Source organism: Athene noctua, chromosome 21 (genome assembly GCF_965140245.1).
Source record: "Athene noctua chromosome 21, bAthNoc1.hap1.1, whole genome shotgun sequence".
NCBI lineage: Eukaryota > Metazoa > Chordata > Aves > Strigiformes > Strigidae > Athene > Athene noctua.
The window spans coordinates 8,984,031-9,004,786 of NC_134057.1; the positions used below are offsets into that span (position 1 = coordinate 8,984,031).

Below are 20,756 nucleotides of genomic sequence, written 5' to 3' on the forward strand. Positions count from 1 at the left end.
TACATTTCTTATTTGGCCATTCCACCATTCAAACCCTAGAAAAGTGATAGTTTGCATTTTGAAGAGAGTGAATTTAAATCTCCAAACCTGTGGTTTGGGAGAGGTATAAAAACAATGAACATGCCTCTGAATTTTGTGTCCTATCAAAATATCACAGTTAAAAGCACCTCTGTATTATGCTGGAAGCAAAAAAAATATGAATTGTTTATTCATAACTCTCATAATTAAAAATAACCCAAACAACTATGCAAGTCCAACCATTAAGGACACTAGGAGTTACTATGAAATTTGGATCTCTCACGTTGTCCTCTGTGTGGGAGCCTACCTAGAAATTCAATTTTTCCCCATCTTTGAGACTTACAGGATAATATTTCAGAAATAGCAGCAATATTGCTCTATCGTGCCAAAAAAAAAGGGATTTTAAGAACGCAAGCAGAGACTGGATGATGCCACTTTATCCTTTCTGTTTGAAAGGCAAACGTGTGCAATATGGCCGTGAAAACTCCCATTGACAAGTAACTTTCAGAGTGCTCCAATAAGTCCAGCAGAATAATAAACTTCTGAAATAAGTAAGAAAATATGAGGCATGCTCAAATTACATGGAAAGCCAAAGATGCGAGTTGTTTACACAAGACAGAAATGACATCTTAGCTTGTGTGATGTAATGCTTTTATACAAGCTTGTTAGACTAAACAATTTTGATGGTGTCAAGTGTTTGGCAGGTGATAAAATTTGATTTATGCAGCTGAAACTGCCAAAGGCAGCAATTCCAGTTCTGATCCTGGGACCCAAACGCTACCAACAAATATATGAAGCGAATGCAGAAAAAAAAAACAACTTTAAAAGCACTTCAGTGAGATTGTACAGTTCAAGTTATCCATAGTTAGAAAATATCAGAATGAAGCGTACTTGAATAACCTTAAATTGGCCCCTTTGTTTGTTCAGATTATGATATAGTCTTTAACTGCATGATTGCATACTATTTTTTCCACATAAATTCTGACTCATTCAGCATACGTAATGAATAGTGCGTCCATAATGAACTATTTTTCTTGTAACAGCTATTTGCTATTGTTCAGTGTGTAGTCCCAGGACTTATTTGCTACACATTATTCATGTTCTGCTCTGAAGACAAAATTATGAATTTCATCATGGGTTTTTTCATGCATCTCATGGGTTTTCCAGGCTACTACAGTGCCTGGCTGCTTAACAAACATTCATTAGTTTATTTTGAAAACATCTCTGTGAGGGGAGGCAATCATGCTGCTTCCATTTTACGCATGGAAAACTGAGGCACAGAGAGGTTAAAAGATGGTCTTTAGCTTTCAGTGCCTACTTAAGGTGGTTAACATCTGTTTTCTTAAAGCATTTAGCACTGTGCTTTGTATTTTCAAAGTCCTCCTCTCACTGAAGTCAGCTGCGGCTGGTGACTCTCAGTACTCCTGGAGCCCTGATACCACGGTACCATTCTTTGCTGACAAATGGAGAATTTGGTATCCTGGGGCCATGTGTGGCTTTGGAAGATGGCATGTGCTGATACACGCCGACCTTTCGCCGGCTGTCCCACCAAAACACGGCCACTTCTTCCCTGTTCCTTGAACTTGTACTTGTCCCACATTCCTTCTTCCACTCCCCACCCGCTCTTTGAAAGTCCTGTTCTGCATTCCTGTCCTTTCAGTCCCAGCTGGTTTGCTCAGCACGTCCTAATTCCATTCCTTTACTCCTAAGCCCTGTGGTCCAAACTGATCAGTTCCCCCCTCCACATTCTTGCACTTTCTGTCTCTTCTTTGCAGACAGGTCTCCAGGTTTGCTCTTCACAGGTTCCCAATTCTCATTCCATCTCCATTTATCCCATTCATCTAATCTGGGTGGACACCCCCTCAACTTTTTTTTCCCCAGTTTTACTCCCCTGGACACCCCTGGGTTATCTCCCATTCTCCTTCATCTTCTTCTCCTGTTCCCATTCAGGGTCATTTTGTCCACTTCTGCCTCCCCATTTAACCTAATCTTCACAAACACCCCCAGCTTCTGAGTCTTTCCTGTTCCTCCACCCTTGACCAGCCACAGCCTCGGCCTCTATTCGCGCCTTCGGGGACAGGTTTTTTTGCCCCTCTCCACAGTCCGTGTCTCCCAAGTCCTCCTTGAAGGTTTGCTGCTCTGCTTTTCTTCTTTCTGCGTTTTGTTAGGTATCTTCCACTTCCCAGCTGTCTGTGCCGACTGGAAGAGCGGGGAACGCCGATGACAGTGTCCCCACTCTCCCACTGGCAGGACCCCAGCACCCGAAGTGCAGTATCTGTAGGGGGAGCGCTGCACAACCACAACGGGGAGCTTCGGGAAATTCAGCTGCTAAAATCTAACACTGTTCTACCAAGTCTGTGGAAAGCACAGTTTTTTCAAAGGCTTATGATTTTCTGTAGTTAAGATACATTTTCATAGAATTGGCCTGCTCATGACACAAAGGACATCCATCCGTAAAAGTTTTAATCCCTAGGTAGGGCTAATATAAATTTTATAAAAAGGTCACCAGAATTTTTAGCACAGATTAAACAGTCTTTCCTGGACTAAGTCTACAGAAATATGGCTGCAATGTTCAAATATGGCAAAGGAAAATAACAAATGATGCCCTTTTTCCTATACACAAAGTGAGTTCAGCAGAGTTCTAACTACATTAGACTATGCAATACACTAATACTAAGCTGTGCTAGTAGACCCACCTAAAATAATAACAAAAAATAATGCAAGCTGCCATTGTAAATAACAGAGAACGCTGCAAATACGAGATGATAATTGGCTTTACAGTGTGGCATCCACTTTAAACCAAATATTACTGGGTGTTTTGATGTGAAAAAAAAATATCCTAAATGCATATATTTTATTTGATATTTGTAAGTGTTGTGAATGGTCTTGATTCTTTAAGAAAGATGACAGTATTTACAAAAAAAACACTGAAAGAAATAGGAAAAAATAAAAAAAAATATATGAATTGTTGTGATATTATTAATTGTTCACTACAGTTCCTGGATTTCTGGCTCCTGCATATAGCTCCATAGGAGGCATAACCCAGTTTTCTGAATACAAAACGTTTCAATATTGATTTCTTCGTCTTAGAAAACAAGAGAAATATTTTGTTATCTGTATAAATATTCCTTTATTACTTATGCTTATACTGCAGCACTGCCTGCAATTCCCAACTAAGTGTGCTGCAGAATTTGTCATAGTTGGATATGTACTGCTAGCATTTCGCTGGTTGCCTTTACAGTTACTACAGCTTAGACGTCAAGGACATTTTCAGAATATGAAAATCTAGCGTATTTTTAATTCGCTATGGGTAACATATTGATATCACAAAACTATGATTAACCTCAGTGATGCCAACATACCACCTTAAGAACTACATCTTTTACATCGAAGATACCCTAAAATAAATGGTAAGTATTTATAATATAAATGCACTAACTAAACCCATGTACACAATTAGGGATCTGAACGTGTTGCACATACATCTGAACGCTTACCTAGAAGGATTAATGCCTTAACCCTTGCTGCTTGTTTTTATGTTCACATTAAAACAAGCTTTTTGATGCATAAGTGCCACCTGTAGGAAATACCGGGGTATGCTCAAGTGCAGTCTTGTACCAAATTAGGCACCGAGTTACGTATCTTCCATGTCCAATATAGGTGCCTCCTTCAGAAACCCAACCACGTATTATAGGAAGCAATGATCCTGTATGATAGGGGCTTACTTGATGAAGATTAGTTTGTTAAGACCAGATCTACAGGGAAGTTGTTGTTTTCCGGTGAAGCCTATTCAAAAGGGAATTTTAAAATACTTCATTTTTCCATTTGTTTGTCTGTATGACACTATTCCATAGAAATCGAGCAATCCTTAACTATAGTATGATGAACCAAACAGAATCTGCAGTGATTAACATGAAATACTTGACTGCAATTACTTGGGGTAGACAAATATGAAGCATTGCAAAATTTATCTATTTTATCTCTAGTATTAATGAAAAAAAAATACACGTGAAAGTGAAAAAGAATGGTCTAGCCTCCACTACTATAAACATAGTTCAGTTTCTCTAGACAGTGAGTTAGGCATGAGTGGACGTAAGTGCATATTAAATCTTAATCCAAACATCAAAAAAATTCAAAGAGTTTCCCACGCAACATAAAAAAAATAATGCTATAAAAATAATTGCTGAAAAGACTTTTCAATTTCTTGAATATTTCAAGAAAAATAAAAGCTTATAAAAATCCAGCATTTAAAATATTAAGTCTGCCCAGGTCAAAAAAGTATTTCATCACAACTAATTTTCAAAAAAAAAAATCACTGACAAAGCTGGACTGACTCTATAACCACTGCCTATAACAGTTATGCTCCAAAAATATACTCACAAGAAGGAAATAGTTTAATTAATTCAGCTGTACCATTCACTGACAGAGTATCTCCATTCCTCCGTATATTTACCAGGTAACATATATTCCACACCCAAAGTACATTTTGCATCAAAAATTAGTAAGTTTTTTGGATATATTTTTGGATCTATTTTTGATAATACAGTGTCAGATGAGAAGATGAGAATAATCTGGTTTATGAACAGAAATTCTATGCCACTCCACCAGAATATATGTTTTTTATTGTTTGACTATCCCTTTCCCTGTCCAGTTCTGTCACTCATAGTTGTGCATAAACGATATTTCGCTCTTCTACCACAGCCAGCTTTCGGTGTTGTTTCAGGCACGTAGATTTGTTCTGGCTGTCCCTCACCACCGCCTGACAGTTCTCTGGCTGCTTCGACCCAGATCATCTCTAGCATCCATCCGCACCCGCAACTCCCAACCCGAACTTCATCTGTCCGACGGTCCGGCAGTGCCTGCCGGGGGAGGGCTGCCGCTCTCCCGGGGCGCTGCGGGGTGTCCCCGGGCTGTGCGGCCGCAAGCCCGGCCCAGCAGGACCCGGCCCAGCAGGACCCAGCAGGACCCAGCCCAGCAGGACCCGGCCCAGCAGGACCCGGCGCAGCAGGACCCGGCCCAGCAGGACCCAGCCATGCAGGACCCAGCAGGACCCAGCCCAGCAGGACCCAGCCCAGCCCAGCCCGGCCCAGCAGGACCCGGCCCAGCAGGACCCGGCCCAGCAGGACCCGGCCCAGCGGCCGGCGCGGCGCTGTCCGCGGTGCTGAACCGCGGCCCCCGCCGCCTCCCGCGCCGCACCTGGCGAGCGCCAGGGCCGCCCCACTCGCCGCCTTATCGCTCGAGCAAGCGACCGGCAACAAGTTTCGCCGTTAGCCCACGCCAGCCTGCAGATTCGTCCGGGTATTTTTAAGCGCAAGAACTGCCCTACAGTACAAAGGAGTTTGGAGACGGCGGGTAACAAGAACCCCACCAGGGCCGCTAGCCCGTCCCTCCAGCTCTCCCAGGAGCCAGCCCAGCGTCCATCCCCGGCAGGGGCAGCGCTGTGCAGCTCCTCGCCCAGGGGCGAACGCACTGCAACGCCAGGGATGGCTCAGGGAGCGGCGGGTTTCCCTCCCTTCCCTCCAGCAAGGTGCAACCTTCTCTTTTTCCTTTTGTTCTCGACGGCAGGAGGGTGGCGGCGGCGGCGGGAGGGGTGGGGAACGCTCGCACCTACGGATACACGGGGGATAACAAAAGACCGTGCGCCGCGGGGATTAATTCGCATCAGCATCCATGGGGGCAGCGGCAGCATCTTGCGTCGGCGGGGATTAGCGGCGCGGAGCCCGGACTTACCGTCCCTATCGCAGAGCTGAATCGCCTCCAGGCTCAGGTTCTTGATCACCTCCTCGCAGGGGCTGGCGGGGCTGCTCATGGTGTGCGCCAGGCGCGGAGCCTCCATCGCGCCCCTCGCCGCTCCCTGCTGCTGGGGCTGGGGCTGGGGCTGGCCGGCTCCGCGGCGGGCGGTGCAGAGCGGAGCGGCGCGGAGCGGAGCGGCAGCGCTTCCCGGCGCCGCCCGGCGGGGCTGGGCTGGGCTGGGCTGGGCCGGGCCGGGCTGGGCCGGGCCGGGCTGGGCGGAGGCGGGCGGGGAGCGGATTTGTCGCCGCAGTCAGGCGGGGAGGGGGCAGCGGCGGGACGCGCGGCCCCGGCGCCCCGCGCTCCGCGTTTAAAGGGGCCGCCGCGACAAAACGCTCCCCCTCCCCCACCCCTCCGCCTCCTTACGTAACGGCGGCCAAGAGCCGAGATCCCGCCCGCCCGCCGCCGGCAGCCTCCGCCCGGCCCCGCCGGACCGGCCCCGGGCACACGCGGCGCCCCTTCGGAGCGGCCGGCGGGAGGCGCCCCGGAGGGCCCGGCCGGACCCGCCGCCCCCCCGCGCCGGTACCGGCTGGGCCTGTCCCGCCCGGCGCCGCTTTGCGCGGAGGTCGCTCCATGGCGCGGGGGGACCCGCATCAACCCCAACCCGCGGCCGCCGTTGGTTTTCCCCGAGCACCCTCCGCCGGGGCCGCTGTACATGAATCACGCCCGGCTGCACGGGCTGCGCGCACTCCCTTTGATCCGTCAGTTATGCAAGAATTCGAAAAAAAGAAACGTTAGCCCTTGTTAAATTGATAAAAGCTGGCAGAAGGTTGGAGGTGGCAGGACAGGGCACAGGAACGAGCCGTTTCTGGCTGCCTGCCCTGCGCTCTTCCCTCCTGCGCTTTTTGTGGGAAGGAGAAATAACCCGCAGTGCACCGGTGGTATTTCTACAAAGGTTTTTGTGAAAGCATTAATTTTTTTTTTTTTTTTTTAATCATGGAGAAACAAGTCCATCTCGGCAGGTTCAGGAACAAGAATGAGGCCAGAATAGGGGAAAATTTAAGTGAAGAGTAATAGGAGAGTAAATGAAAACTGGCGCAGCACGGCACCTCAGCGCCGCAGCACCCCGCACCCCCGGCGCCGCAGGCCGGACCGAGGGGCAGCCCGACTGACCTTGGCACCAAGCTCGGCATGCTGGGACGGGATCACGGGTCTCCAGATAAAGTGGTTTCAGCCCATTTCCCACCACACATTACAGTAACCATTCCTGGCACTTCTATGTTGTTTCACTAAACCAAAAGTGGCATCGTTTGGCCACTGATTTTGAGACACCAGCACCATCTGCTCGGAGAAACACCAGTTCATTGCACACAGGCCGCCAGCAAGCTTGAGGCCGTGAGGTTTCTTGCTCAGCACTGCGTGCCAGCCAGTCCAAAGAGTCCCTAAAGCTCCCATTTCCCATTCTGGAGTCCCAAGCCCACCCAGACTGCTCCCGGTCTCCACTGATCCAGTGCGGTAGCAAACTCCACGCGCAGCCAGATGTTTGTCACTCAGAGGTGGCTGTCCACTGGACTTTGGAATTATTCTGTTCTTTGTGATGGTTTCTAGGGACACCGATCTGAGGAAATGAGTTTTGGCATTACCTTTTGCAATGCCGCTGCCAAGTGCTGCTGCCTGGGAGAAAGGAACAAGTTTCAGGAGCCCTGACTCCTGTGACACCTTCAGAAATCTGTAGTGCAGTGTGGGGGGAAAGTGCAACACTGAGCAGCACCCTTCCTGCACTGTCTACTCTTTGCCCCCTCCCTTCCTTGCTCATCTTCTATTTTTTTCTCCTCTTTGTCTCTGATGTGTTTTCACCACGAAGGAAAATGTGTGCAGAGAGGTCAGGCAGAGGAGAAATGGAATGAGTGGGAAGGAAACCTAAAGGAAGAGAAAATGAAAAGGAAGCGATAACAAACAGGGAGGGAGAATGTGAGTCAGTGGGGAGGTGGGAAGGGAGAGGAATACATGAATGAATGCACAGACAGAATGAGGACAAATGGAGAATCTGAGAGGAAAGAAATGAAAGTGGGTGAGACTGCATTCATCAGGTTTTAATTTTGGCTCTGACAAGCATTCATTCCTCGCACTGAAGCAAAATCTTTCTCCTCGATATCGCAACTGTTCTTAGCACACAGCCATCTCCTACATGAGGCTGGAAAATTTCTTTCTCTGAAGACGGTGTATTTAGTCTCTCGGCCTTATGTTCCACATTCATTCTGTTCCACAGTGTGGCAGACGCTTCAGCAGCTCACACAATCTTGTTACTTCTTTGCTACAACATTATATGAAGTCCATTTGAAGCAAACCCTGTTCTTGAATACTGAGAGGATTCCCATTTTATTGTCTTTGCCTCTATTTTATACACCTTTCTCTCATCTACTTTTTATTCTGTGCAACTGAAACCAGGTTTTTAAGAACGGCTGGATTCTGCATAGCTCTTTGAAAGCAGACAGCTTTGGGGATGGTCCCATTCCTCCAAGGCCTCCCATTTCTCAGCTGTCTCGTAGCAATAACCCCTTGCTGAGTTATATCAGTTTATCTCCCCACACCATTACAATTTTTTTTTAAAGGAAAGACTGGTTAAGGCTACAAATACTGGCAGACTTCAGCGGACGAGTAGAGCAGAGAAACCTTTTCCACAGATAGGCTCTTCTAAAGCATGAAACAAGCTGGACCTGCCTGAGACAGCATTTTGCAGAGTCATGCTTCAGACTTCATCCTTCCTTCAGGCAATTGCTACTCCCATCACCTGGGCTAGGGCTCAACAGTTTTTAAAGCCCAGATTACTCCCAGATGTGATTCCGTGCAATCACTCGTCGCTGAATTCAGTCAAAGCACACGATACTCTCTGGGTGTTTTTCTTACCTGCAAGAGCTGTACTCTGCTACGTTTGTGCTAAAGGATGACAGAATCTCAGTGTACAGTCTGAAAGTTTATTATGTGATGGATTATCCCTGACGGTATTTAGCAAAAAATGTCACATATCACAAATATGGGTCAACATTATGTAACGGGAAGTCTGCCAATGGCAGCGTAACATTAGAGACAACAGAGTGTCGAATGTTTAGAACTGCAAAAGCTCGCAAAGAATTTGCCACAACATCAACCTTTCACACTTTGAACATTTAGATAAATAGGGTAGTACCGATTTCTGTAGTTCAACACGAGTGTGTCTGTCATTACTGCAACCTCACCTAAGGAAAGAGAAGCAGCATCTTCTAGCACGACGCAGGTACCAGGAAACACAGGCTGTGGCACACACCTCTTGACTGTCTGGGTTCAACAATCTTGGCTCTCGTGCCTCAGCGTGGCCTTCACAGCCCCTCAGGTAGGTCACCAAGATCTTGCTGCAGGGCTACCACTCTATGGCAGACAGGCAGAGAGCCTGGCAGCCATCCAGAGAGATGTGTGGCTTCTTTCCTAAAAGCCACCACCTCATTCTAGCCATAAGAGCGAGGGGAAAAGGTGCGGTGTGCTCCTCTCCTCCTCACCGACCGACCCACACCCCATTACAAAGTTCTGTCCCACCTATGTCACACTCCATTTTGGGAAAAGTGCTCTGCAGAGCAGAGTACAGCACTAAGCTGTGAGGCAAGCCCATTCTTCCTATTCGAAAACACTTTTGTATTTCACAGTAGCAGGTTTCTATTTGCAAGTTATAAAAGAAACCTCCTTTCTCAGACTTCAATAAGACCCAGAGTTCCAGCTCTTCCTTCCCACTTGGGAATGAAAAAGACTTGTGTTATTGCTCAGTGGACTGTGCAAGCAGAAGGCAGAAAGGCTACAGACATAGTTTTCAGGAAAGAAAAACAAGGAGGAAATAAAGCCTTTTTTTTTTTTTTTTTTTTCTATTAATATGTCACTTTTGAGGAGAAAAGCAAAATATTAAAGGAAAGAAGGGTCAAAACCAGTATTCAGCATTTTGGGTCAGTCCTAAAAGAAACATTGACTAAGCTTAGCAGCTAACTCCTGAAATTTCATGGAAAAAAATGCTTTGCAATTTCACAGTCATTCTTTGTCTTTCGTGGACATGTCAAGTGTTTCAAGCATGCAAAGCCACATACTTGCAAAGGATTGTGTGCAAGATACTCTTGAAATACAGCAGGACTGAAATAAAATCCACACACTGCTGGCAGAAAACCAAACCAAACCAACAACAACAACAAAGAGATTTAAGACCCGAAGTGAAAGCCATGACTATGTACAGTTAATGTGCAGCGCGACACAGCTTCCTTTTCAACCCGGAGACAGACATTGATGCATGACACTTTACAGCACTAGGCACAGTATCTCACTGGGTACCTCTTTGTTTTGTTCTCAGATAGTAAAGCAAGAGCCTCCTCAGATGCTCAAGCGAGGAGGATGATGGCACAGGCCCCCCTTTTTTCTCTGCAGAGCGGCAGTGTTTAGGCTTAGCTCTGGAGTGCGTCTCCCTCCCTCTTCTCCCGCTCTCTGCAGAGGTACCAACGGCAGCCAGGCACCCTGACACCAAGTCCAGCAGTGAGGCTGCAGCAGTCTGGGAAAGGCGTCTGTCTGCTCTCTTCTGCTTTGATGTTGCTCACAATGCTGGGAAGCCCTTGCTATTTCTGGGAAGTCTCCAGTGAGATGCACGCAGTAGTTCATACCTCTCAAAATGTCTCTCCCTTCCCTGTGACGAAGACTTCATTTCAGCAATTGCATTCAGTTCGGGCATCCAAGCTTTTCTTGCAAGGCCATAAAGCATACTTTAAAACGTCAAAGATACAATCCTGAGGTAATCTCGTGACTTCTGCTGCCAGGGGACCTACTCATGAATCTGTAGTTTTTTGTACAGTATGATGTGAAAATGGCTTCTGTATGGGGAAAAGCAAGTCTACTACTCGGATAAAAAGACAATCAGTCAGGAAAAAGGCAACCGAGGGGATGTGTGACAGAGATTTCACTAGAGCACGAGTAGCACAAACAGGGCAAGCCAAAGTCTGACAGTTTGCCAGGTCTCCCAGTACAAGAATTAGAGGGCGTCAACTGCAGTTAAAGGCAGCTAGTTTCAAACTGAACAGAAGGAGGTGGTACTTCTGCAATTTATGTGCGAGTTGTAAGGCCAAAGGTCAGTGTCAAGGCCAAAAGTTTTCATTGGTTCAAGGAGAGGCTGGAAAAGTTAATGGAAAAGAAATCCTTTACAGTTACTAAACCCACAAGTGATTCAGAACCCCCAAGCTGAAAATTGTTAGAGTCCGGTGAAGAGTTACTGAAGAGTCTTATTTGTGCCTGTCCTGCTCTTCATCTTCTGTAAACATCCATTTACATCAAACTGCTAAAGAGATGAATATACTGCTCTAGGTAGGTCTGTGGTCTGACCCAGCACAATCAAGGTACTACCCCGGTATTTAAGCCTTCATTTTACCACCGCCCCCCCCACCACGCTGTCCTCATTCATGATGAACACTTCAGAGCATGGAGCCTTCCAACTGCATCATCTGGGTGTGCAACTCCCAACCTACTCCGAGCAATGTAAGCAATTAAAAGGAAATCTTCCTCTCAGATAAACAGAAAGATATCAAGCAAATTAGCTTTTTATTAATGCTACTTATGCTGCTGCTTTCTGAATCCCAGTTTTCTGATCAGCTTTATAAAGCCTGAATAAACATTTAAAAACGATAAATTCTTTCACAGAAAAAAATAACATATTTGTAGCTTCATAAAATTTACTTGTTGGCTAATGAGCACAAAGTACTCTTAATGTTTAGCATTATCATTTATTAATTTGCTTTTAAGTTGAGCCTCACTTTATTAGATCCATCGCATCCCTAAAGAACAACAAGGACCTTCTGTATTTCCACTCTCCTCCGCTGTTAATCATTCTTCATACTTTAGTAATAATTTTCACAATTAATTAGTGCTTTATCCTCCAGATAGTGAGCCGTATCTTGATCTTCACAGGATACTACCGTCCGCTTATCCCTGACAATGCTGACTGCTACTCAGATTTACTTTCTGTCTACAGTTCAGTGGCCAGCCTGCGATACCTTTAAGTGAATTTTAGCCCAAGCTGACTTGTTTCAGTAATTCCCTTAAGATATTATGTGGCAGAGTATCAAATGCCTTTGTAAAGTCTTGGTGCTATTCTGTACTCTACTAATCTTCTGGCTTCATCTCAAAAAGAAGTGGAGTTTGTCTGGCTTAGTTTACTGCAGTACACCTGTGTCATATCTGGATCTCATTATACATATGAATACATTTTCCCCGTCTGCTTTAATATTTATAGTATTTATTTCAATTTGGAGCCATGCCCACAAGACAATAGTTTCCATAGTTACTCTGAATTCTATTCTTAAAGACTTGTAACACGCTGACACTTTATTAATCTCCTGATACTTCCTCAACTCTCTGTGGGCTTCTTTAGCAACTAGTTGTTCCATCAGTTCTATAAACACCCAAAGGGACACCTCAGATACATTTGTTCAAGTGATGATATTTCGTTTTGTGTTTCTTAGTTGCTTTTTCCCAGCAGTTCACAATTACATCAGTGATTTCTTAACCGAGCCATTATTCAAAGTTTAATCCCCTTCCCAATAAACTTCATGGAAAAAGTCCAATTAGCTTTAGTGGTAATAAGAACTAGTCTCAAAATTCATCTCATTACAAATTAATTACAATTAATATTTTCTTGGTCAAGTCAGTTTGCGTTATTGTTCCTTCAGGACTTGTAACACAGTCTCTTCGTATTATCTTCAACCTCTTGGCAACATTTTCAATGTATCCTCACGCTGTCCCTGTTTTTCTCATGTGCACTGAACTTGGAATATAAAAGCCTGTTTTGGTGGCCCTCCAGTTTTCTGTTTCCAGTGCAGTTCATATTTTACTTTCACTTGCTTAAGTAGCCCACAGTGACCCATTCTCTCTCCAGTGTTTCCCATTTTCGTTGGAAGAAGACACATTTCTGCTGGCTTTCCATTACAGCGTCTTCTCGAGTCTTTCCTCCTGCCCTTCCCCTTCCCACAAAGGCTTTTCTTAAACTCTTTCGACCCATCCTGTGAATTAGATTTTCCTCATAGTACTACATCCTTTCATTGGGTGATGTCAAAACGCTTCAAAGATAGCCCAGGAGGAGGTACCGTTCAGTAATGTATGAAGTTAATAAAGTCTAAGTGACTAGTTCCTCAATGTCATCTACTGATCTGTAGTTTTCTCAGAGAGCTTTAAGCTTTTTGTATAAGCACAGACGGTCGTTCTAGATTAATTCTGCTGCCTGCCAGCTTTTGTACCATCAAGATCTGCTATGACTGAGGTGACATGACAAGACAGGAAAGACACCATTATCTTATCCCCCACTGCTACCATGAACACAGCTAATTAGCTGCTAAGGAAACAGAAGGAAAATTATGTTAAATAGACGAGAGGAGGAACACCCAGACATTCCCTCTCCTTGGCTCAGAGCCTGGATGTGTGGAGAGACTAGTCTTAAATTTCACTCAACTCATAATCACTTACTACAAGATCTTATATGGTCTTTCAGATCTATGATTATTTAAGATTTGTGATCCACAGTTAGAATTTCACAAGGAAATGCACTAGAAACACCAATTAAGATCTGTGTTTTACGTGGTTTTGCTCTGTAGGCCCACTTAGCCCTCATATAGAGGCAGATTAGATAAAAATAAGACAATAACGTGACTGTTAGGTTATAGATAGCACTGTTTTTTTAATAACATCCACAAGCATTTTAATTAAACCACGTTCTGCTCTGAATGATGTCCTACCGCCATTACTTGTGTTCTGAATATACAGCAGCCCTGCAGTCAGTTATTTATTGATATTATAGCAATCCGTACAGATTCCTGGTTCCTGTACATACACGGTGCTCCACAGAACTTAAAAGTCACTGGAGGAATTGTGGCGTTCTGTGAGCCTTGGAAATCATAGAACTGGTTCCAAAATCTGTAGTGACTGATTCACTGCTCCTGGTTCTTAAACCGGGCTGCACAAGAGGATAGTTGCAAAATCCCCCTTTAGCCTAAGGAGCTTATTTGCCTTAGGATCTTTCCACAGCCAGTGGGGAGTGGTAAAATCCTCATCAGAGTGTCTCAATGGGAGCTCACTGTAGGCGCTCTGAGTTGCCCCAGAGGAAATGCTTTCTCTTGATTCTGCAGGAAGCTGAGGGAGATGAGCATCCTGAGGCTAAACCTAGCCTCTGTCAACGCCCCCTAAATTATCCTTATATGTGTTTGCACCAGCCGTCTCTGATAATCTGCAGTACATTTTGGAATGAGAAACGAGAACAGCAAACAAATATGGCCAAACTCTCTCTCCTTGGCTAACACTAGCCCTTCACCTCCTTGTCCAAAGTTCAGGGGGCTTAATGTACGCACGCTCCCGGGGACAGTGCTGGCTGCAGAGCAGAACAAGTGGTCATTTATCCCAGCACAGCTGTTGCGGAAGGACAGAGGTCTGACAGCGTGATGGAACTCGGGGCTGTTTGCAGACTTGTGACCTGCTGAACTCACATCAAAATCCCATCAGCTGTAAATTCCTTTTTCTCTAATTTTCTCTTTTTCTCCCATTCTAACTGCTTACCTCATATCTTACATGAGCTTTTTTTAACCAAATTTACTAAGTTATTTCTCTATTTTTTCCTTCAAATACCAGTATTTTTAGCTTCTCAATTCTCTCTGTTACTTTTCTCCATTTTTAGCCTAACCTCATCTACTCCCCGCGGTTTCAATGCCGTCTTCTGATTAATATATCTCTGCATAAATCCAATTTAGCCACTGACAGTACTTTTTTAGGTTTGACCACATGACATTCACTTGGTCATTCTGGGGCAGGGAGGGGAAATGAGGTAGAGAATAGCAAAAAAACCAGAAATCTGCTTTCTGTGTTGAAGCGTAGGTTTTCATTTAGTGAAACTACATTTTCTGGTGCCTTGCCCTCAGTATAACTATTTACAGTAGCTGCCACTAGACAATAAAGCTGTCTTTAAGGTGGAAATATGAATTTGTGCATATAAGTGACAGAGAATTTTTACAATAGCAGATCCAGCAGAGCAACTAAAGTAATGGTGTAAGGTGGAGCTATACAGAGCTTCGTACTAAATGCTAGTCACCTAGTCCTACTGTTTTGTGTGGGCAGTAGCTAGACTGCTACAGTTTATTTCCTTAAATTTTTGGAACAGCCCCTTTTAAACATATTTTATAGCTGTCTCTCCATGAAATTAATTTAGAGATTGCACCAGCCTAATTGCACACACATCTACAGCGATCTAGCCCATGCCATACAAAATCTGAACACAAAACCCCCTTAATTTCTGTGTACCACTGAAGAGCTCCTGCCAGGAATGTATTAGCCCTGGTATTAAGACAGTACTGAAACCTGTGTGTATTTTTGGAGCGGAGACAAATGTTCATTTATAGTAAAAACTCTAGAAACTTATTAAATGCATGGGTGTTTACATTCATAAAATTTATTCAAGCAAACTTATTCATAAAAAGCAGATACGGCACAGAGTGAGCCTAAGGAGAGACAGAAAATTTAAATTCTTTAGCACAGATCAAGGACTATTCACGTTCATTTAATCAGTGCCACTGGCATTAAATTATATCCAAGTCCTTCATTCTCTGCAGAGAGTTTGAGGCCTGAGCAAAATACTCCATGACCACTTTTTAATCATCTGCCCTGTGGTTTTGTTCTTTCTTGAAGCTGAGCAATATATCACTGTAAACTAGCAGAAACAAATGAAGTATAAATAAAGCTAAATCAGAGGGTTAATGAGATTAGCAGCTATCAGACCCACAGGCTATCTATAGCCCGACCACTAAATCTTATGCCCTCAGGAGTTAATACCAGGGCCATCACAAACACCAAAAATGCACAACTGGCCTCTACCTGAATTGCAAGCAAACTTTCCTGCTTCTAGCACACAACAGTGATGTCTGATAAAAATGTGACAGCAAATAATCCATGGAGAAAACCCGGGAAGGTGCTCCAGGATATTTTCAGGGCTGCTGCTTATGCTTGGGAGGGAGAAGGGATGCTTAATGACAAATGAGACACACATTGGGAAGCCCACTTGTGAAGGCAAAGGTTGGTCCCCCCACTCCTCTCACCAGGTGGTTCAAAACTACCTTCTTAATTAAAACTTTCAAAAAAAGATCTAAAAAATATATATATATGCAGTGAATATGATGGCTAATGTGGGGAAAACCAAGCTATCTGGGTCTTGGTTTTATTTTGGTGCACAGTGCTTCAGCATTTGAAACCATGTCATCCAGAAGTTACGAGAAGAGTTGTTATCAGCAAGCATTATTAAATAGCAGACAGTCTGGGCAAAGATGCTCCCTCCCAATGTGCGGCTGTTTGGTTGCGGAAGGCACCTGGGAGGTGCCAGGAGCATCGATACAGAAATAGAAGCAAGCAGAGGGATTATACTACAGGTGGTTTGGGGTTTTCAGTACGCATTACAATGACTGCCTGACAGCACTGTCTAAATGGAAAAATTATGCAAGATTTATACAAACTGTGAATTCATCTTGGAGTAAAACCTCCTTCCCGTATCTTGCTGGGAAAACCACTTTATCGACAAATATATTCAGATTGAAATAGATCATGCAACCAGTTTTAGAGAGAACGTATGGCCTTATCCCTATTTTCTCATTATGGATTTCTTCACCCTCTCTAGGGATGATGTTCTGAATTCCTTGTACTGTCAAACTCTTGTTGGCCTCAACAGAAAATTGCTCACCTAAAACCATAGCTGAGCAGAGGAGCCAGCTGCCTCTCCTTCAACCGGTTGTTCCCAAACTGAGTTTACAATCCCGCGTGCAGCTGCAAGGCAGAAAACTGAGAGCAGGGTCAGTTCTCCAACCTATTATCTGGTGGTTCCACAGGCTGTGGGAGCAAAATCTTTGCTACAACAATAATCATGAGTATCTTCTTTCATTGCTTTTAAATTGTTTTCTCCTATTCCTCCCCTTCAACTAGCCATGGAGTCTTATTACTGCTTGATCCATCTGAACCCTAAGGCAAAGTTTTCAGCACTGGGCACACTCCTGCCGAGAGAGTTTTGTATGAATTATAAAGTCAGGCCATTCAAATAGTACATCAGTTCCCTTCCCGCAGGCTGTCTTCATGAACGCTTATTCATCTTGAAATGATGGTACGCTAAGAAGTCACTTAAGCTCTTAAGCTTCCCTGATCTCATGTCACAACTTCAAGAACAACCAAAAGGGAGAAGGAGAATGCTTGGAAAAGCATAAAAACAAAAACTGTAGTCAGAAACATTTCTGTTGCTGCAACTGCTGTTAAATAAAGAGATCACAGATAAAGCATAACAGTACGTTCTGCTACATAGCTCATAGCAAACTTTGATTCAGTCCAACATATTTGTCGCCAAAAGATTACTGCTGTGGTGTCCTCCTTGTTTTGGGAAAGTGGGTGAACAGACAGAAAGCCCCTCTGCATGCACCCTTCTAGAGACTGTAAAGGAGGAGAAGCAAATAGCAAAGAGATATCCAGCCCTCTTCCATTGTGGGAGGACTGTTGGCTATTTCTGACAAACAGAAAATTGTTCTGGCAGAAACGTATCTTAAAAATTATTTTTTCCCTGACATTACGCTTAGCAGCATTGGTAGCCTTTACAAAGCACTCTCGTATTTCAAGGATAATGTTACCACATAGATGCGAGCTGTGCACTTCCAAAAAGGCTAAGCAACACATTTCTTACAGCCTTAAATCACACCTTCCAGGCCTGCTGGAGATCAGAGGGGTTTGCACAGGGGAGCGACTAAATGCGAGTCACTTGTAAGGTTCTACCTGCTAACTAAAGCGCAGACAAACACTGGGAGGCTGGGCTGGAGCTGCGGGCACACAGCATTTCAGAAGTATAGCATTACTTTTCTTTCTCTCCTGCCCTCTGCCACACGCCAGCAAGCAAACAGGAGCACGGGAGCAGCTGACCGCTTCTGATGCCAAGGCACTGTACGCGCCGGACTGTAACAGCCTGTGCTCGCCAGCACTTCTCAAAGAAAAGGAGAAGGCAGTGTTCCTCTCAAGCCTTGTGTGAGGGCAGGGGGAGGAAGGGGAAAGGAAACCACTCTCTGTACTCTTTATGCTCTTGTGGGAGCTAAGCAGAGGAAGCCAGATTTGGGAAAAGGTATGAATATGAGACCATGGCAGGTTGTCCCACACAACACAGCAATTTCAGGAGTGCTGTCAGCCACCACGCCAGCTCTGGATGCTGAGTTCACACGGCTTGGGAAAGTGGGACAGGTGGAGGCACGGGAGCCCCCTCTGCACTCTGATGCGGTGTCTTCCCTTCCCAGGGCACAGCGCAGTGGCTGGGACAGCCGAAGAAGCACACACACGGCGGAGGGAGATGCTCTCAATACCTCCTTGCCCTTCTTCCCAAAGCGCTTTCTCCTGCTCACTCTCTTTGCTTATCAGGGGTTGCTGGGGGAAAAGAGCAGAAGGAAGAGCAACGAGGGGCAAATATACCTTGCCATTTCCAGAGATGACACAGCACTGCTGCAGGGATCAGCTGGCACGTGCTGGTCGTGCTCCTCTCCATGAGGACAGATCAGGGTCGCACAGAGAAACCATCACTCTTAGGGATGAGGAATCTTCAGCTTGGCATGTACATCGTGACTGAATACCTGGTATGTACACCCCAAGTGAGCCCCCCCTCCCCACGCCACCCTAGCTCTGGATCTGCAGGATCCCTGAGCGGGAGGAGGCTGGTGGAGAGAACAGACTCCACGGATTTCCATCATTCAAAGGCAGTTTATCAATTGTTTGAGGACCTGCCCAGGTCAAGTTTGATTCTATTTTCAGAGCTGCATAATGACTGTTGACGACATCTGCCCACGATTGGCAGCAAGCATTGATGAGTACTGTAAACAACCGGTTTCCAAATGTACAGACACGTGTCTCCTTTCTGCTCCAGGCAGCTGGTAAAAATCCATTGATGGTGGTTGCTGTTTAATATGGTAAATGATTTTGGAGATTACAATCTTCTCTTATGTAATGTCCTTACATAAGGACTGAGAAAGAAAACATGTAAAGAGCAGAATTTGAACAGAAAAATGACAGGGGATCTAGAGCTCAACACAGGTGTTGCCATCTTGAAAGTATTTTCTGAGTACCCAAAGCTAATAAAAAGCCAGCAGAAATAAAATTCACCCTCTTTTAAATATACACAAGAAACTTAAAAGAAGAGTTGCATCTGACCCCAGAATCAAACGGGAGGTAACGAAGCAAGTTAAGTTTCAATCCTGAGCAAAACCAAACCACAACTGAACAAAAAAGCTCCAAAATCTGGAGCCTAGAGATTGCAAATGGGTTGTTCCTGGGGTAGGTTCAGTTTGGAGAAAACCACGTTGTTCTTCCTAACCAGGTACCACATGGTGACGTTACTGCTCATTCCTCGTAAGTCGTGATTGTAGTAGAGAGAGGAAATGACTTAAAATGTTTAAAATCTTGACAGCAGAGAGAGGAGAATGTAAAAGAACAGAAACAGAGAAGGGAGAAGCAGCAAGAGTGGCAGAATGGATGGAAAATGTGGAGAGGATCTTCTGTCCTTTTCGTTCACGTTTCTTACTGTCTGCTCTGTTCCTTTCTTTATTTTCCTTTGCCGTATCATGTGTCATACCGCAAGCTTTAAGCACACTGTGCTCAGATAAAATGAAAAAAAAGCTAACACGTGTAAACCTGAACATACCAGAGAGATTAACCTTATTCATGGGTGGAGGCTGTTTACAGTGATGTGATAATATCTCAACAAGTTTCATACCTACAGAAAAAAAGGTCAAAATCAGGAGATGGTCTGTCTTGTCTTTACTTCTGAGCATGAGGTCTAGAGGGCTCACAGATTTACAAAAATCAGTAAGTGATGGAGGTTTTTCACTGCTTTTAGATGAGATTCGAATCGGTTCTTAAGAGAGTTGAGAAAATACTGGGAAAAAAATCCACCAGCATTTGCTCAAACATTTTTATTAATTGAGTTCAACGGTGTTCAGTTCCTTCTGTATTTGTCCTTCATATACATTCTAATGAATGAATTTGTTGGCGATAAGACTCACAGAAATTGAAATCACTATGCAAATTATTCAGTGAGGGATTTGGAATAATGCATTGGTAAGGACTGGATTCTGAAACAGAGAAGAAACTAATGAAATTCACCTTTGCTGGGCTGCTACACTAGTTATAAACAGAAGGGCTCATATCTCTTGTGGGGTTTTTGGTTTTTTTTGTGTGTGGGGGTTTGGGTTTTTTTTTTTTCTATTTAAGAAGCTGTAATTCTGAAACTAGTTAACATTAAAATGTTTTTCTTGCTGGACTTTATCAGCCTCTCAAATGGAAAACAGCCTACACATGCATATTTTATCAAAAACTTATCCTTTTTTTTTTTTTTTTTTTCTGTTTGCATTTTTTCCTTAAAATGCAAAATAGGGATTGATGTGCATTTCCTTGGCAGCAAGATCAAGGCCAAACTCGAGGAAACATTGACTCCATTTACAATGAAATACCACAGGCAAAACAAATCCAAAACACAGTACTTGCACCTGTCTTCTCTTAAGCCCTGCAGAGTAGCTCTGAAAAGTAAGGTAGAGAGAACGTCCAAAACCAGGAGAAAAAAACCCCAAAACCAGGGGAAGATAAAATGCATGTTCTTGTTTCAAGGGGGAAAACCAATAATGACGTATTGATCACCTGTCTAGATTCAGTCAGTTAAGAAAACGAGACTTTCCCGTGTTTATTACGGAATTACCAAATGCCAGTAGACCTGTTAGGAGAGCGGGTGATGACGTTGGCCCTGCTGAGCTCTCTGGCTCTGCTGCTCGGTGCTGCAGCCTGCTGCCTTGCTGTCCTATGCCCAGCAAGTGGATCTCTGTGTGTGTCTCCCTGGTGCTATGTATGCAACCGAGTGCAGCATATTTTAGATGGACTCCTTGAGACAGCTCTGGAGAGCTGGTAACCCACAGTGTGCTGATACA

At 44.6% G+C, this 20,756-nt stretch overlaps 1 protein-coding gene across 2 annotated transcripts in view; it reads right to left on the reverse strand.

Moving 5' to 3' along the window:
* The window catches only part of PHYHIPL (phytanoyl-CoA 2-hydroxylase interacting protein like), a 58,280-nt gene that overhangs the window by 30,357 nt on the left and 7,167 nt on the right, over positions 1–20,756 (reverse strand). Inside the window, exon 1 of one of the 2 annotated variants that reach the window (XM_074924485.1) lies at positions 5,749–6,204. The exons of the other annotated variant lie outside the window; for it this stretch is intronic. Within the exon in view, the coding sequence (XP_074780586.1) occupies positions 5,749–5,854 (106 nt within the window). The 5' untranslated portion in view covers positions 5,855–6,204. Of the gene's footprint in view, positions 1–5,748; positions 6,205–20,756 lie in introns of those variants that run through there. 2 annotated transcript variants of the gene reach the window in all.